At 39.9% G+C, this 17,153-nt stretch overlaps 2 protein-coding genes across 3 annotated transcripts in view; one reads left to right on the top strand and one right to left on the bottom strand.

Moving 5' to 3' along the window:
- Positions 1-450: 450 nt before the first annotated feature.
- Positions 451-6,452, top strand: ccdc181 (coiled-coil domain containing 181). 2 transcript variants are annotated; one of them, XM_034229814.1, is made up of 6 exons: positions 451-1,230; positions 3,136-3,245; positions 3,612-4,577; positions 4,705-4,851; positions 5,272-5,429; positions 5,720-6,452. In XM_034229814.1, the coding sequence occupies exons 2-6, from the start codon at positions 3,144-3,146 to the stop codon at positions 5,889-5,891; spliced, it is 1,545 nt and encodes a 514-aa protein (XP_034085705.1). In that variant the 5' UTR covers positions 451-1,230; positions 3,136-3,143; the 3' UTR covers positions 5,892-6,452. The 2 variants fall into 2 exon arrangements, with proteins under 2 accessions (XP_034085705.1, XP_034085703.1); XM_034229812.1 differs by having other exon boundaries at positions 3,141-3,245.
- The window catches only part of p3h2 (prolyl 3-hydroxylase 2), a 63,747-nt gene continuing 53,044 nt past the window's right edge, over positions 6,451-17,153 (bottom strand). The window contains exons 4-15 of the mRNA XM_034229811.1: positions 14,842-14,973; positions 13,865-13,992; positions 11,259-11,348; positions 10,725-10,765; positions 9,970-10,061; positions 9,701-9,828; positions 9,529-9,624; positions 9,121-9,271; positions 8,771-8,888; positions 8,588-8,663; positions 8,306-8,446; positions 6,451-7,703 (exon numbers count right to left, since the gene is read on the bottom strand). Of these exons, the coding sequence (XP_034085702.1) occupies positions 7,611-7,703; positions 8,306-8,446; positions 8,588-8,663; positions 8,771-8,888; positions 9,121-9,271; positions 9,529-9,624; positions 9,701-9,828; positions 9,970-10,061; positions 10,725-10,765; positions 11,259-11,348; positions 13,865-13,992; positions 14,842-14,973 (1,286 nt within the window). The 3' untranslated portion in view covers positions 6,451-7,610. The remainder of the gene's footprint in view (positions 7,704-8,305; positions 8,447-8,587; positions 8,664-8,770; positions 8,889-9,120; positions 9,272-9,528; positions 9,625-9,700; positions 9,829-9,969; positions 10,062-10,724; positions 10,766-11,258; positions 11,349-13,864; positions 13,993-14,841; positions 14,974-17,153) is intronic.

A 17,153-nucleotide genomic window follows, 5' to 3' on the forward strand; every position in this document is an offset into this window, starting at 1 on the left:
TATATATATATATATATATATATATATATATATATATATTATTCATAATTGTATTTGTATATTTCATAGTTTTCTTCTTTAATGAAATAGGCCAACAATAAAGGTAATGGGGTGACTTACCTCCCATGGTCATGTGCTTTGGTCTAGAATAGATCAAACATTAAACATTGATGAGCTGTGGCCCAACGAGTCTATGATAACAAGGTTTTACATTAGATTATTCATTCAATTACATGTTCTGGTAATATGGTAATGCTTCCTTTGTTTGCTTCAGAAGTTATGATAAATCTCAAAAATAATTGGTGTTTTTGAAGCCATATTTTATTTTGCATAATGAGTAGGCTTGCTTTTTAGTGCCTTACTTACAGAGTATTTTTTACACTTTCTATTTACTTTTTTAATCTGTACTTGACATCAGGACAGCAGATAGCTTGCATATCTTCCGGCGCAGACTGAAAACTCATCTCTTTCGACTCCACTTCGAGCGATAGAACTATTAACAAAGCACTTATATACTAATAAAGGACTGGCTTATCTAAAGCCAGTTGAGTAGCACTTGAAATGTTTGGCTCTATGAAACCTGATGTACTTATATGATTCTGTTTTCTTCAAGGTTGTGTCTTCCTGGTCGAATGTACTTATTGTAAGTCGCTTTGGATAAAAGCTAAATGCAATGTAATGTAATGTAATGTAATGTACTTTTTCAATGCTACTTTTACAGAAGTAACATACCTTAGTTCTTGTTCCACCACAGTTGAAATATAATAGAGCAAGCCATGATTTTAGCATTGTTTTATTTTGTAATATCCTATAGGCTAATATGAACTGGCAACTAATTTGTTATATAAATAAACAGAGAAGGTGGTATATCATTTTTTATACTAGCTTTATATTTCAAAATGTTCTTTGGGATTATTTCTCTGAGGGGCTCCTGGAACCATGTTTTCTCTTGTGTGCATGGAGATGTTATTATTTTGTGAATTGTGTGTCCTGTATGCGCATGCGCAAGTAGTAAAGCGTGTTGTAGGTCTCTATGACGACGGGTCTAATAAACCTTTTAGAGCTGCAGAGGGACTGGAAGCAGATTATGTACACAGGTGTTGTTCCGCAGACTGCCAGACACTATGTGGGCCAGTTAGATGGAGGGATAGTTACAAAACAAGCCGGCCGGATGGTAGTGACATCGCTCTGAACTCAACCGGAATACTAAGCAAGGACCCGCCGGTGCTGGTGAGTTTACTAACAATTGTCACAATTATTTGTACTTCTCTTAATTCTTAGTAGACAAACAAACCCACAAATCAGCCTCCTAATTCTGTCTCCTGTTTATTTGTAGCCCGCAGAGCTATAAAGATAAACAGGATTATTGTCTATATTAAACTCTGTGTTGTAGCCAGGGGAATTGGTTCCGAGACAACAGAGCAAAGCTGCTGTAAACATAACCTACATGTCAGCAGAGAGGGGATATCTGTGACAAAAAGCAACAACAAGAATAATACTTTACTGGTAACCTGGTAGTACTGGTTTCTTTCCAGTAGGTGACGACCAATCCTCAACACCAGTACATTGTATAGTACAGGTGGGAGAAGCATTTCAATCTTAAACCTGATTAACAGTAGCAATACAACAGTTAAAGTCCTGCATTTCAAACTTAAAAAGTCAAATTTTGCAAAAGTATAAAAGTATTGGCGTTAACATATTTTTAAAGTACCAAAAGTAGTACATTCATTATTAAAACGGTCAATTTGAGATGAATGCTTAAATAATACTGGATTATAATTATTGATGCACTAATGCATTGCTTTATTGTTGCATCATTTGATATTTGAAGCGACATATACTGCTATTGCAAGCTCATGAGTATAACCAAGGGATCAATACGGTTTCATATTTAATATTAGATCGTAGTTTGTTGAATATATGTTGTATTTCTTATCCTAATTAACTCAAGTAATTATTAATTTAATGAATCACAACTGTAGTGGATTATAGAAGTACAGTATTCCCCCTGAGCTGCAATGGGATCGATAGATTAAGGCCTCATTTAGCAGGGGATTTAAGTTAAGTACCCCAAAACGGTACTAAAGTACAGACTTTGAGTAAATGTTGTTAGTTACATTCTAGCTTTTATTTTATTTATTCCTGTGTAACCCATATATCCACATTACATAAAGTGATGTGTGGGAAGTATTAGTAACACAACCATCCAAAAAAATTCCTCTGCTCTTCCATCCATGAAACATACAAAATAAAATAAACCTAACATTTGAAATACTGTTTAGAGTATGATCTGTGTGGTGTTGTTTTGATTATCCAAATAGATGGACTCTAATCTGTGTTCCACTCGACTGTAGATAAGGTTTAGTATTGTATGTCTGTGAACATCCTCAGTGACTCAGGTTATGGGATGTCTAGCATCTGACCTTTCACCTCTGTTGGCTATCACTTACCTTGATGTCATGCGGTGGCAATATACTTGTAAATAAAACATGCTTAACTATGATGATACACTAGAGTGCAATTTATAATACATTTGTATGTTGTTTAGAATAAATTCAGCTTTATTTGTATCAGCATATACACTTTAAAATGCCTGCCTTTGTGTAGGATGTGTATTATTTACACCTTCCCTGACATTTAAAACATATACATTTGTCAGACTCCACAAACTGTTTCAGAACAAAGACTGTTTTTATATTACCGTTATATGTGTCTTAAATTGGCACACAATATTTTCACAAAGTTCCATATTGTGTATACAATAATCTTGAGGATGTCATTACAAGAAGCACCCAATCAAAGTCCTAAAGCTGTGTACTAAATATTTGTAATTGTATGAGTCAAATCGTTACCCATAGTCGACATAGAGGGAGTTATGTCTTAAAGTTGGTACAAGATGTAATGTCTGGGGGACATTAAACATATTTTAATTTTTCTTCTGGAGGCCATACATGGGTGATAAAGTATTTTAAGAGGCATTTTCCTAGACTTAAGTGGAACAACAGGATATTTTATTTGGTCAGATGTTAAGATATCTTTCTCCGGGCTGTCTGACTGATATCACTTCCCTCAGTCAGGCCCTTCTGCTAAAGTGGCAACAATCTTGTCTGAACATTATTTCTGATCTTCTTCCAGTGAAGATTATGAGTGGGGTGGTTATCACAAAGTCTCAGGACGAATACGAGGACGACTTCGAGAAGGATCTGGACTGGCTGATCAGCGAGGAATCCCGGAGTGAGGACCAGGTAAGTCCTTTATATAAAATCTCGGGACAGGCTGATAACTTCTCTCCTATATACTTTCTATTTTTTAACACTGCTTGTTTTTTTAATCATGTGAAACCAGGTCTGTGCTGCTCTACTTACTGCAGACTAGGTGCGGCATCTGTAGTGTTGAGTTACCCAGCCAGGCACATATCAGTGTATAAACCCATGCTGTTGACATGCGGTGACATACTTTCACTGTGCTCCACTGCTGGATGCAATATTGATGAACACACTAACGCATGTCTGTTATCACACCACCTATTACCTGCTTACTATTGATGTTGCGCATTCATTTACCTTCAAACCTATTTAATTAATGCAGTTTTTCTGTGTTCTGCACCTCAGGGTCCTGACTTTAAAGACATAGAAGCAGAGATTGACAAAGAACTGGAGGAGGATGAGAAACAGAAAAGAAAGAAAAGAAAGCAGAGAAGCCTCAAGGAGGAGAAGAGAGGCAAGAAATCCGAAGAGTTGAAAGAAGATGAAGAGAGGTGGCCCTCACCTATGGATCCATTAGAGTATGATTCAGACAGAGACAGCCCAAATAAGTCCTCAACCATACTCCCACCTCCTCCAGAGATGGAGGAACAGACTGAAGAGGAGAAGAAGTACATCCAGGAGAAGATCCAGCAGGCGAATCGAGAGCTGCAGGACCAAGAGGCCCCGAGTATGACGAGACGCAGACGGCTGCATTTTAAAGAGACGCTGGTGGACCTGGTGGTGTCTCCACAGCAGTTTGAGAAAGGAGACACTGGTGAGGTGGAAGGGGAGCAGTGCACCAAGGATTCAAAGGTCGAGATCGAAGTGTCGGGGAAGCTTTCTGAGCTAAAACTTTCCCCTCGACAAGAGAGGGAATCTGGCAGAGCTGCGGAGAGCATTGAGGGAGGGTTAAAGGAAGGAAAAGTCCTGGTAGAAAAGGATGGTAAGTTTGACCTAGTCAGCCTGAAAGAGGTGGAGAGTATGGGACTGCTGCCTCCTATAGCAAACAACAGCATGGACTTCTCCTTCTCACGTCACACAGAGCAGACTGTGAGCTCCAGTAAGACCTCCAGGTCCTCCTCCTCTCCTCGTGCCGGCTCTCACCCTTTCCATCAAGGCATAAATCAGCTCCCTGCCCCCCGACCCCCAGCCCAGCCCAGGAGCAGGCCCAGCTCAGCCAGCCACAGCCAGAGAGGCACCCAGTGGAGAAACAGCAAGCGGAGGGTGCAGTCTGCCACCGGGACCCCCTGCCAGGCCACATACAGCCTCTCACCACAGCAGAAAGAGCTGCTGCAGAGGATCGAGCAGAGGAAGAACAGGCTGGCCAGAGAGGTAGGAAAGAATACTTGAAAGACAAAAGTTAGTGTATTGTAGCACAGCAAGCATCAAAACAACAAATGAGCATTTCCACGTTTAGCCTTGATTTCTTAAAATACTGTTTCGATCATTCTTGCTTTAGGAAGAGCAGAGGAAACAGGAGGAAGAGGAGCAGAAGAGGCAAGAGAACGAGCTGGCATTTAAGGCCTGGCTGATGAAGAAGAGAGAGCAGTTTCAGGAGGAGAAGAGGATTCACCGAGCCCAGGAGATGGAGAGGAACAGCGCTAAGGTACGACCACAGGAGGGCACAATCTCTCACACAGCGTGGATGTTCAGCAGTGAGAACAGAAAGTCTGGAGATACAGCAGATGATGCTCCTTTTTTCGTAATTATCAGTCTGATTATTTTTTTAATATAATTTAATCAATATCATATAATTATTTCGTAATTTTAAACAGCTTTTGTCAAGTCTTTATCCTACTCTAAAGACATGAAAGCGTCCACATTTTCTACCGCAAACATTTTTAGGCTCCTGTGCGGAAAAGTAGAGAAATACGTTTACAAGAAGTAGTAACAGTATTCTATTTGTTACACTTAGAAATTATAACTTAGTTTGTTTGCATCCATAGCTTACAAGAAAACCAAATCAGCAATGCTATACTAAATGTCAACTGTTACTTACTGGATGTATTTTTGCATCCTCCGGCAGAGAGACTCCAGCGACCCAGAGGAGACCTTCAGGCTGTGGCTCCAGAGGAAGCAGGAGCAGCAGCAGAGAGAGAGACACCTGCTGGAGCTGAAGAGGCTGGAGGAGGACAGCGGATACCTCCTGCGCAGCCGAGAGGAGTGTGAGCGTGCCTTCAAACTGTGAGTACACCTTCATTTACATTCACCACAACTTCTCACAGTATTTCAAAATATCTGTCTTTATGTTGAATCATGATAAATCCATCATATATTGCCATAGGCCTATTTGAAGTTATTAATAGTTAGTTTGTCAGCATTTACATATATAATATTTATTTATTTACATTGCCTGTGAAATGTTTTTTTCACACATTTAAAAATGTCATGTTTATCTTAAAAGTCAATTGTGTTTCTCGCCATTTTTTCCTTATGCGTAAATTGGCACCCAATCTCCATCGTCAATTCCTCAGGTGGCTGAAGCGTAAACGGGCGGAGAAGCAAGCGGAGCAGCAGGCGGCTCGAGAGCGCTCCCGCAGGTTGGTGCTGGAGGAGCGGCGCGCACGACGGATGAGGGACCTGCTGTGCACCGTCAATGAAACCAAGCCATTCAGATTTACCGAACAGCTGGACCACCGCTTCTGAACCAAACACATCCAATGTCCCCTGGATTCAAACACACACCACCTCAAACTCCACCCTGGGCAACACGAGACTTGGAATGAACAGAATACATAGTTTACTCTCAGTCCAGTTGTTATTTATTTCTATTTCTGGGCTGTGTTAAAGCACATTCTGAGAAGATAAAGTTTACCGCAGTGACCTCCTCTTAGTGTGATAACATTAAAAGAGTGACTGATTTTTTGTTACTGTATTTACCTTACGCTGACGCACTTTACTTTTAATGGAGCTAAACTGCAGGGCTGTACAGCGTAAGCTCAAGTTTTTGTTACTGTATGCCTTTCGTCAGAGAGTGTTCGGTTACATAGGTATACAAGCATACTTTTGAGTTTACAACAGGTGACTTGAACAGATAAAACTCTAAAGGAATGAGATATAGATCTGTAAAGCGATATATGCCTGGTTGTTTGAGACATGACTCAGACATAACACAAACAATGTATCAATTTCTTTGTTTAAAATGCATTCTTGTTTCCTGCAAATGAACAATGATGAGATGAACAAATAAAACAAATATACGCAGTTCAATATAGATATGGAATTTTATCCTTTTAATTTATCGACATGGACATATCAATGTTTGTGTGCTACAGCATTTCAGAATTAAATATCAGTGAAACAAAAGTGGCCAACCTCATAACACGACCGGTTTAAGATTTCTGGTTAGCAGTTTGTATCTATGTAAAAAAAGAAAGAAACTGTGTACGTTTTCTCCATTGGGTTTACAGTGCACGATTCGACCTCATCTGTATCCTCAACACAATTATAAAGACAAAAAAAGATAGATACATATATTTATTCCTTGAAACAGGAATGATTGACATCTTTTATGAAAAAAGTTCCTCATATTAAATGCCAACAGTTACGTCAGCAGCTGTCTATTATTAAAAACACATAAATAATAGTAAAATATGTCAGTGAACATGTAAAACAGTATATTCTGCTCTGTGTGCCCAGAGAGTAAGGGGGGGTTATTCACGGCAACAACAAAGGAAAATAAGACATTTACAGTTTCAGACTTGGCACAGAAGAGAAGGACAGAGTGCATGATCATTAAATATTCAGCATATAAAAACATATCTCTTTCTCAAACTCTTTGTATGAGCACTATTATAAAATCAGGTACCCAAAGTAGAAAAACAGTACGCTTTCTACATTGAAAATAGTTATTACCGTCACAAAAAAATATTGAAGAACATTATGTTGTTACTTATTAAAAGTACTTGCAACGGTACCAATTGTGAGTTATTTTAAAACACATACAACTAAAAGTAAGATATTTTTTGTAAATATCTGCATCGTGTTTATGAATAAAACCCATTAGAAATGTCTTCCAAAACCAGAACAACTCAGAACTCAGAGCAAAAAATAAATAAATGTCTGCCGTTCTTCTGTTTGGCTTCTTCACAGTTCAGTAGGTTACAGATATGATCAGTCTTGAATGAAACCAGGTACAACAAAACAAAACAGAAATAGTTGGATTTCTTTCTCTACAAGAAGCTCTCGCTGGAGGGAAAGACAAAAGGTAAACTCAAATACTTGTGGGTAGAACACAAAAATGACAATACTATTAACTTTGCACTTCAAACAGTACAAACATAGAAAAGTTCTGATCCAAAGGCTTTTTCAATAAATAGTTAAAATATTTAGAAGGATTTGGTAGAAGGGGAAGAGGTGAAGCTTCTACAGTTCATCTTTAGGGTTGATGTTGAGGCCTGGACCCCAAACAGACTGCGTGTCCAACGCCTGGATCACCTCATCCGCCTGAAGTCTCTCCTAGTAGTGAAAAAGAACAAATAATTCAGGCTAGAGTAATACATACACTCAAGTTAGCAAAAGCATATTACATATGTCTGTTTTATTGTGTTGCACTGTTGGTGGAGCCGGTGACCGAAGATTGTCATCATCATAACTACACTGTAGCTATGTACGTATGACTAATAAAAGCCTTGAACCTTGAATGAAGGGATTTCTTATATAAAAGGAGCCAAAAGTTGTCGCTATCCCAATGCTTTGGGTGAAATGGAAGATTCATTATTTCCTGTGCTGACTTGCCTCCAAAACCTACTTGGATTTTTATCCACTAGTGTCCTAATCCGACACCAGATAGCAGGAAGTGGATCTATGGCCTTTCACTTATGGGAAAATCTATGCCATCCCCTGTTGACAATTCTTTATTGTTTAAAGCTGCTTTGTAGCGTAGATCGACAAACCAACAGCTCTCTTAGCTAAATGCTAACACATCTTAGTTTGACATCCAAGCGTGGTCACATTTGCTAATAGTTCTAAACTTGGAAGCGACTTTGGAATAAACATAGGAGGAAAGGGATGATTACTTATTCATTTGCAATTGTTCTTTAACAGAAACATTAGTTTACCAGTTCTCTGAAGAGCGGGTCCAGAGTGAACCACAGAGCGACGGCACACCTCTGACCGCTCGTGACGGCCTTCACACCGTGTGGATTCTCCCCTCCGGATGAGAAACCCACCATCCGGCCACACTTGGGCTTCACTGATGCCTAGAGAAAATAGAGTTTTACGTTTAATATACATATTGCATCCTTTTGGTATCAGACCCCTGATATTAGCATGTTGACTGACTTCCTGTGCCGCAAAAGCATTGTAAAGTAACTCTCACATCAAAGAAGACACCATCTTACCGTGACTGTTTTGGCATCCATTTCTGTGAATATGAACTCCCCTCCTTCAAAATCTCCATTGAGATATAACAGTGCACTGAAAATAAAAAATAAAAGTATAGATCAGCACATACTCAACTGATTGAAATAGAACGCTGCAGAAAAGTGGGTTAATTATTTATAGCAGTGCTGATAGCCTCTCACCTGTAGTCTCTGTATGTGTACGCTGGAGGCTCCTTCCAGCACTCATTGGCCTCGGGGTCCAGCAGACAGTTGTCAGCATGGATGGGATGGCTCAGGTCATTCCTGTGATCCTGCTGGCCTGTGAAGGACAAGCAAAAAGCATAAATACATATAAAACATTTGCCCTTTTCAAGGTATAAAGGATGGCAAGACTATACATTAGATCTACTTTTTGAGGGCTTTCTTTACAACAGTCTAGACTCTAGACTGTAATTAAAGTTAAAAAATGTAAGCTTATTGTTACACGTATGACTTAAGGAATACATTTTAAAAGATGGCACTTGTGAAATATGTTTCCTTGTGTAACTGACCTGTGATGGCCGTCCGGCACACTAGGTGTGTGTAGGAGAAGTGTAGGGTGGAGTTGAGCAGGAAGTACGACTCGATGATCTGCCTCGCTCGCTCGCTGATGTCATAGAACATGCGAGCGCTCCTCATCGGCACCCTGCCCTCATAGCTGTACTGTAGGGAAGAAATAACAAAATGGAGCATAACATGTAGAGTTAAACCATAAATGAAGAAAGATGACACATTCTTTTGAACACTGTATTATGATGAATATGCAATATTGCTGAGCCCATGGTTTGAATTTTGACTTGAAATGAAACTCTTCTCATTAATCCATTTAGCTCGGATAATATGCCATTTTCTGTAACCCTGACAACAATCTAGTCTAATGATTAATTCAGTCATTTCTTTCTGTTTAGTGGTTAGTGTACCTGCAGGGTTTTGAGCACAGTGGCTCCTTCAAACTTCTCGTTGGGAGTGTGTGGAGACATCCTCCCTCTGTAGCCGTCTCCTGCTTTGGTGACAGCCTGGAAACAAGATTAAGATTCATAAGATTCATTTTAAAATTAAGATTTAAATCCTTAATGAGTGTAATGTCCTTACATGTGCCAGGTCTCTGAGGTCCGAGCACTCCTCCTCAGATATGACATCATCCAGCAGCACCCGCTGCGTCCCGTTCAGGGCCGCAGAGTCCTGCACCAGCTGCACCTTGTCAAACAGCAAGGGGCCACCTACACAGATCACAGAGCAGTACTTAAAGAATGCAACATGTTATCTTAGCAATGTTCAAGGAAGATTTAACTGAACACTGAGGGCTTTTTCTTCTAAGTGTAACTCCTGTTCTGCTTTATCTCTGGTTGTAGTGAAGTTACCTTCTTTGAATTGCTGTGGAGAAAGAGCAGAGATGTTCTTCTTCTCTGAGATGGGAACATACTCCATCCAGCCGTCTGTACCAGAAGGAATCCTGGAAAACAGAAAACAGAGAATTATTTTGTCATTAGGAGTCATCAGTATTATTTCAACTTTAACCCTGCACTTTTCAATTTTTCAAAATATATTTTTTGGGCAATTATGACACCATCAAACACCATCATATTCTTTGTGGGTTTGAATTGATAATATAACAAACTCAAGCAGATACAAAACACCATTATCATTATATTTGGGGCAGTTTCCTGATAAATGTCAGTCCAATATTCCTTCTCCTTTAGCTCTGTATCTGTCTCTTTCGACTCCTGAGGTAATATCTGTCTCTAAAGTTACTAAATGCTCCATTATGTTCACCAGCTATTTGTTTATCATGTCAGTCTGCTGTTTAGTGCAGAGTGTGTATCAAACAGCTTTTGAGCTGAAAACACCTGCAGCCAAAACAACAATAAGAGCAATGAAAGAACACAAACAGTAGAGTTGCAGTCCCCACAGCTAAACAATTAGTTTAAACAAGTTATCATTTAAATATAAATCACTACAGAGTTGAGAGAAACAGTTTTTCTAAAAAGACTGATAATTCCGCTTTTAATTTTTACATTATATCTATCTTTTTTCAAGGCAATGAGAAGACAAAAGGTATTGTATGATAAACTGTTTGATGCTACACCTTAAAGTTTGACGGATTCTAACTCTTTACCTGTTTGAGTCCTCTCTTCGACCTGTGCTGCTCCAATAATTCTGTAGAAAAGAGAATGGACATTTTTAATATTTACATTTGTCTTTTTCTAAATCTCTCCTGCCAAGGAGTCAATGAATAAATAAAGAAGAAAACCAGGGGGACTCTATATATGCTTTCTAATACCAGAGGTAATTTCATAAGTGCAATGTACAAATAAATATGACATGTCAGAGTGGCCAGCAGGTGTCGCTGTCGGCTAAGAGGACAGTGGTGGACGGTGTCTGCCAAACACCTGTTGCACTGCTCTGAGTCAGCCAGCAGCAGACACACATTATGCCTTTACACACTCAGCAGGAGATCTGCTCAGCATCAGACACATGTGGACTGGCTTAAGGATAACCGCCTGTTCAATTATATCTCCTTTTATTTTGGGCAAAACTGGGAATTAAAGGGCACTGGTCTGCCAATAAAAACTGGCTGTCTGCTTTGAATGTGTGGTTACACATGGAAAATGAACAACATTTGGGATAAGGTTGTATTCTGTTAACTCACCCCTTCTGTAAACTCTACACCCATGGTGTTGCTGCCAATCAAAAGGAGCTCCAGTTCCTGTTTGTGCCTCCTCAGGTACCATGCTGCATCCTGAGAACAACAACACACCAAACGTTAATGGCCAACAGTTTCCTGAGTCATTAAGGTAAATGTAAGCACGTGTTTTAAGTCCGGGATAGATGATGAAGGGGAAAATAACTGCTGGAAAGGAAGAAGATACACTACATATTTAATTGCTAAATGTACCTATTGTATGACTTATAAAGAAATGTCCCATCTGGTCTCTGCCTTAATCAAATGTCCCCCATTCATGGCAATGTTTAAGCCATCAAAAACACATTTGTATCACTGCATTCTTCCCGTACCCATAGTTATAGTAGAGTAAAAGTATTATGGTTAATAAAAAACATATAGTGTGGTTTTAAAGCTCATTGCCATTCCTTTTCCTAACTCTTAAAGTGAAAGTGACTCCTTTCCTCCCACTTTCAGCCTAAATGAAGGGAAGCAGGATGAGTTTCTCTCCTCGCCTCAGTGCCAGGACTAATGGAGTGTGTTGGCCTCTCTGTTTCTGTGTCCTCTCTGAGGGACAGTTTTACTACTGTTTCCTGCCTTGAGTGAAACCTTAAATAAAAAACAACTGCTGTTTCTGCAGCTAAAATAATACAGTAAGAGTGTTTGCTGCAGTGTGTGTTTGCATCTAAAGGAATTTCAAGGCCAATTGATTGAGCTATGTTGAAATACAAAAAATGCTGATGATATATTGACAATCATTCACACAACACAAGTCAACAACAAGGCCATTGGACGGTTTAACAATTGTCATGAAAACCAATTTACCAATTTATTAAAGTATTTCAGATTCTGATTCACATTGTTATTTTACTTTGGTTATTAAGGCACAGCAACAGGAAGAGACACAGTGTGTGTGTAATTATTGTGTAATGTCCAATATTTTTGTAATTTTTGGAGTTTGGAGTTGAGTATTATGAAACTTGAGCACCCAAAAGTGTTGTTTTTCTTGTGGTTTGAAAAAAATAGAAAAGAGAAGCTGTTTTATTTCCAGCATCCTTAATACAAACAGCCCCCTAAATTGTTCCAGAGACTTCTGTGGGCACTGAGACCTTCCTGCTCCTCCACGTTCCTGAAAGGCAGGATTCTTTGGCAGGTCGGGCCTGGCACTGAGATCTAGGGCTCTTTAAATGTTCTCCCCGAGGCCAGAGGGGGGGACGCAGGGCTACCGACTGATCTGTGAACTGACGGGACTGAAAATACTTTAATGCTAGAAAAATGTAAGCTATGAGTAGAAAAACAGAAACGCTGCAACAAGTAGGCCTCTCCTTAACACACACACACACACACACACACACACACACACACACACACACACACACACACACACACACACACACACACACACACACACACACACACACACACACACACACACACACACACACACACACACACACACACACACACACACACACATCACACACACACCACACACACACACACACACACACACACACACACACACACACAACACACACCACACACACCACACACACACACACACACACACACACACACACACACCACACACACACACACACACACACACACACACACACACACAGTCCTGCTGGGAGTCTTGCTCAACATAATGAGTACCAGGCTTTCTAGGAAAAAGAGAGTTTGTGTAATTGAGACTTCAACAAAGCGCTGCTTGACTTTTCACAGCAGCTGATCAGAGTTTGAGAAAAGAACACATTCTCAATGCTAAAGCGGCTGATGACATGAGTAGCCAGACTTAACTCATTTAATTCTCTTGAAGCGGGCAGACGTTCAGCCTTGAATCATTCAGAGTGTTATGAACACCAGGGGGGCAAGGAGATCATAAAGAACGAGCCCAGAGGAAGAGATATGTTGTCGTTAACACGTTGACCGAGCAAAATCTGCCTAATACTTCCAGCTGGAGGGAGAACATATACAAGTGAAAAGCAAACTTTAAGAGGCGATAGCTGCCAAGCGAGAGTAGCAAACATATCCAAGAAATACAGAAAACAGCCTGCTAGTCTCCTAGTTCCCCTCACATCCACACTTTTCCTCACATGACCTCAGTTGACAATGTATACTGTTGAACAAATTGAACACCTTAATGAGGAAGTTTAACTGTTTCCTAATCATCCAACTAACTATACCTAAATCCAAGAGGAGAACAAGCTTGTCTTTATTTTTCAGCTTCATTCTTATAGTTTGAGTTTCTACAAGAACATGTTTACCCTGCTTACATTTATAATATAAGTTCTATAATGTCAGTCTGAGTATACCAGAGTACACAAAAACTGCCTTGGTTGTCCTATTTCACAGTTTGAGGTTTAGATACCAAAAAACAAACGCTTAAAATTGTATTTACTATTATCTTTCTACAAGGAAACTTAAGAGAGCATAATTCCCATGCCAAGTCATTGTCATCTTTTACAGAGGAGCAACATAATCAATCCTGACTTCCAACATTTTAAATTGGCATGGTTTGTTCACGGCTCTCTAAACTCTCAGCCATCACCAATAACCCTCCGCACCCCATGAGAACAACTGATCCTGACCTCTCTTGGCTTGCCATCGTGTCCCAGCTCCTCTCTGTAGTATTCCACGTTGTCCATCATGGACTCTTCTTCCTCGTGGAATAACAGGTAGGTCAGAGAGCACTGCAGCGCCTCCTCCAACCTGTCCACTGCACAGAGAGACATAAAGCAGTTAAAGTGGTGTAACCTTTGACGTTTACATATGAACATAAATAAAGTTAACCTTTTACACCGATTAGCTATATGGACTGGTTGCTGCTGACCTCTGTGTGTGTGTGTGTGTGTGTGTGTGTGTTGTGTGTGTGTGTGTGTGTGTGTGTGTGTGTGTGTGTGTGTGTGTGTATGTGTGTGTGTATACATCAAGACTGACATTCCAAACTGTTACCACAATGGAGTAAAATATTGGCTCTGGTTGACATAGTGGAAAAACACACACAAACATTCTCTCTCTCACTAATAAAATCAAAGGTTGCTCTGAGTGTGTTTGCAGAGACCCAATGATTCACATTGCTTTATGAGAGCCACATGCTTATCGTTCATTAAATATAATCTAGTGATTTCACATCCACTCAGCACAATGACTTTCCCTTTGTTGACGTGCCAACGCCCTCATCTAGAAGAGTATTTCATGACAACAAACAAAAGACCGGAGCCTATCCTTTTATTCAGACAGACACACACACACACAAACACACCCACGCACACAGAGAAACAAACACCTGAGAGCCGCGAGATGAGACCACCAATATAAAAGTTGGCCAGGCAAACACACAAGCACACACAAGATAATGTCATTCATTCTTGTGCAACAATGTCAACCTTTAAAACGGGTGCAGACATCTTTTGACTGGCTGTTTGTAGCACCTGTGGTCACTATGAGTTATTGTATGTGTGTGTGCGTGTGTGTGTTCAGTATCTGTTTTGTTCCCTGTGCTTCAGTGTTTTAAAATTGTGGTTAAAATGATTTCAGTAAATACACTAAAAGTTCTTGAACTTACCATGGAAGTAGGCAAACTGCAGGTAGTCGTAGTGCAGAGGCAGGAAGTTCTCCATGGGAGAGAGGCGGCCAGGCCGGGTGGCGAGGTCTCGAATACACTCGTGTTCACAGTGCAGCACCTGAGTGAAGTGATCTGCAACAGATCAACAAAACAGGATCAGTTTGCAAATCTTAACTTAATGATAAAAAGCAGAATCTTGCATTGCATTTGGCTTTTTGTGGTTGTTGTGTTGTGTGTTGGTTAAGGACAGTATTACTATCACCTATACCTGAGGGGAGCTCAGGATTTTAAACAAAACAGCAGTCTGATAGTAAACTCTTATTTACAAAAACCTGCACATTTTTTCAGTTAAGCTTGGTAATCCACAATGTAAATGGAAAAGTCGTGTTTGCAAGTAGTTTATAACCGCACCAAAAGTGCAGAGGAACATGTACAAAGTACTTTTCTCCAGAATGGTTCTAAAACATTTCCTCATTTCCAAATTTTTTGCAAAATGTCTTAAAGAGCTTTACAATGCTCTCATAACATAACTTTTTGACCTTGAAAAGAACATTTTCTTTGGAGGCGAAAAGGAAGAAACTTCAGGTAGAGCCACAGAGTTGAGATTACTCCTCCAGGAATAGATTTGTTATCTTCACTGAATTAATGATTTGATCAGGCCCAGGTATTTCAAACCAGTATTTTTTATCAGCTTCCATTACAGAGTTTATATATTCAGTATGACTAATACCACTGGACCTTTGTCTGTTGGTAACGTAATGCACCAGTGCAATACGGAGACTATTACAAATGGTCTGAAGACCAAAGCCATTAACACTGCTGAGATCATTGGTGTGATATCAGCTCAGGGGTAAAGGACCATTTCCAAACCAGCTGAAAGTAATGAATTGCTTGTCAGACAAAACGACATTGACTAGCTGATGGTGTATTTGTGTTGTATAGTATACTACAGAGATTACTATTAAATATGAGAACATATCCTTAAACTGAAATTAACAAAAACTGCATTTAAAAACAGATGTTGAGATTTCACCCTCTGTCTGAAACCAGAGCCAAGTCCGCTCTGATTGGTTAGTGATTGGTCAACAGCTGAGAGATGTCCGCACCTTAGCCTATCACGTACAATGTGTTGTAGCGTTAGCCATTAGAAGTGCCTATGTTTAACATAATTAAACATAGGAGTCTAATGGAGGCGTTTCAGGCAGGGGGGGGGGGGGGGGGGGGGGTGAATGTGTGGGAAAAGGACCTTTGGGATTCTAGCCTTTAAAGACCATTTACATGCACAAAAACCTATATAACACACTACAGGAAAATGAAAACTTCAAAAGCACAATAGGAACTCTTTAAAGCGCATCAGTGGTATATTTTGTTACCTGTTGTCCTGTTTTGTTATAGTATCTGTTATTTGTGGGGGAAAACACTGGATAGAGTTTGAATTGATGATCTGTATCAAATACAGCATGTCCAACAGCATGTTTTCCCTGGTGCTGTGAAGTAGATCAACTACATGTTGTTCCCTTTATAACAGTTAAGTGCTTTCATGTCTTTGTGTTTCCTGAGGGTTCGACAAAATACGGGATTCATCACCACCTCAGGGAAAACAGGTTGTACAGCGTGTTACATATCATTGCCTTATGTCGAGAGGAGAGACAGACGAAGAGATGATAGCATGTATGTTTGTGTGTGTTTGTGCGTGAATATGCAGTGAGGTCACTTTTGAGCAGCTGCGGTGCTACTTTCCTCGTATTCAGACAGCAGAGCTGAGTCTCAGAGGAGCTGAAATATGAAATGTTTAAGGCCAGAATCAAGCAGCACTGTAAGGGGCTTATTTTTTCTTCTGCAAATCAGATCAAAACATAAGGAAGTCATTCTAGGAAAAACTTTCTCTTTTATTAAACCCACAAAGCGGATTATATTACTCTCAATAAATGCATACAGGTCATCTCAACATAAATAAACGTCATAATCACAGACTTTTCTACCGTGGTGCTATGGAAAATAATCCCTTGATTGCAAGTAAAACAAAGCATGGCCAAAACTAATTGCCCTTGGTTTTCTGTGTTTATGCAACCAGGCCATACATTTTTGAGACAAAGCACACTTGTCAGAAATTAAGCTGCGGCTACTGCACAAAACTCGCCTCGATTTCCAGAAAGGACTGACTCGTGTCATCAAAAGCCCGACTGACCAAAGTAGATGTGTATGTTTAAATGTGTAATCACGTAATCATGATCTGATGCTTTGCTGTGGATACACATATCCCGCCACATCAAAAACATCTGATTCTCTGCAGGAAGATAGTTGAGGCCCAC

This window comes from Gymnodraco acuticeps, unplaced genomic scaffold (assembly GCF_902827175.1).
Source record: "Gymnodraco acuticeps unplaced genomic scaffold, fGymAcu1.1, whole genome shotgun sequence".
NCBI lineage: Eukaryota > Metazoa > Chordata > Actinopteri > Perciformes > Bathydraconidae > Gymnodraco > Gymnodraco acuticeps.

Coding starts and splice junctions, on each gene's coding strand:
- ccdc181 (XM_034229812.1), top strand. CDS start 940: ATGTTTTCTCTTGTGTGCATGGAGATGTTATTATTTTGTGAATTGTGT. Junction 1,231..3,140: donor GCAAGGACCCGCCGGTGCTG/GTGAGTTTACTA, acceptor CTTCCAGTGAAG/ATTATGAGTGGGGTGGTTAT. Junction 4,852..5,271: donor TGGAGAGGAACAGCGCTAAG/GTACGACCACAG, acceptor ATCCTCCGGCAG/AGAGACTCCAGCGACCCAGA.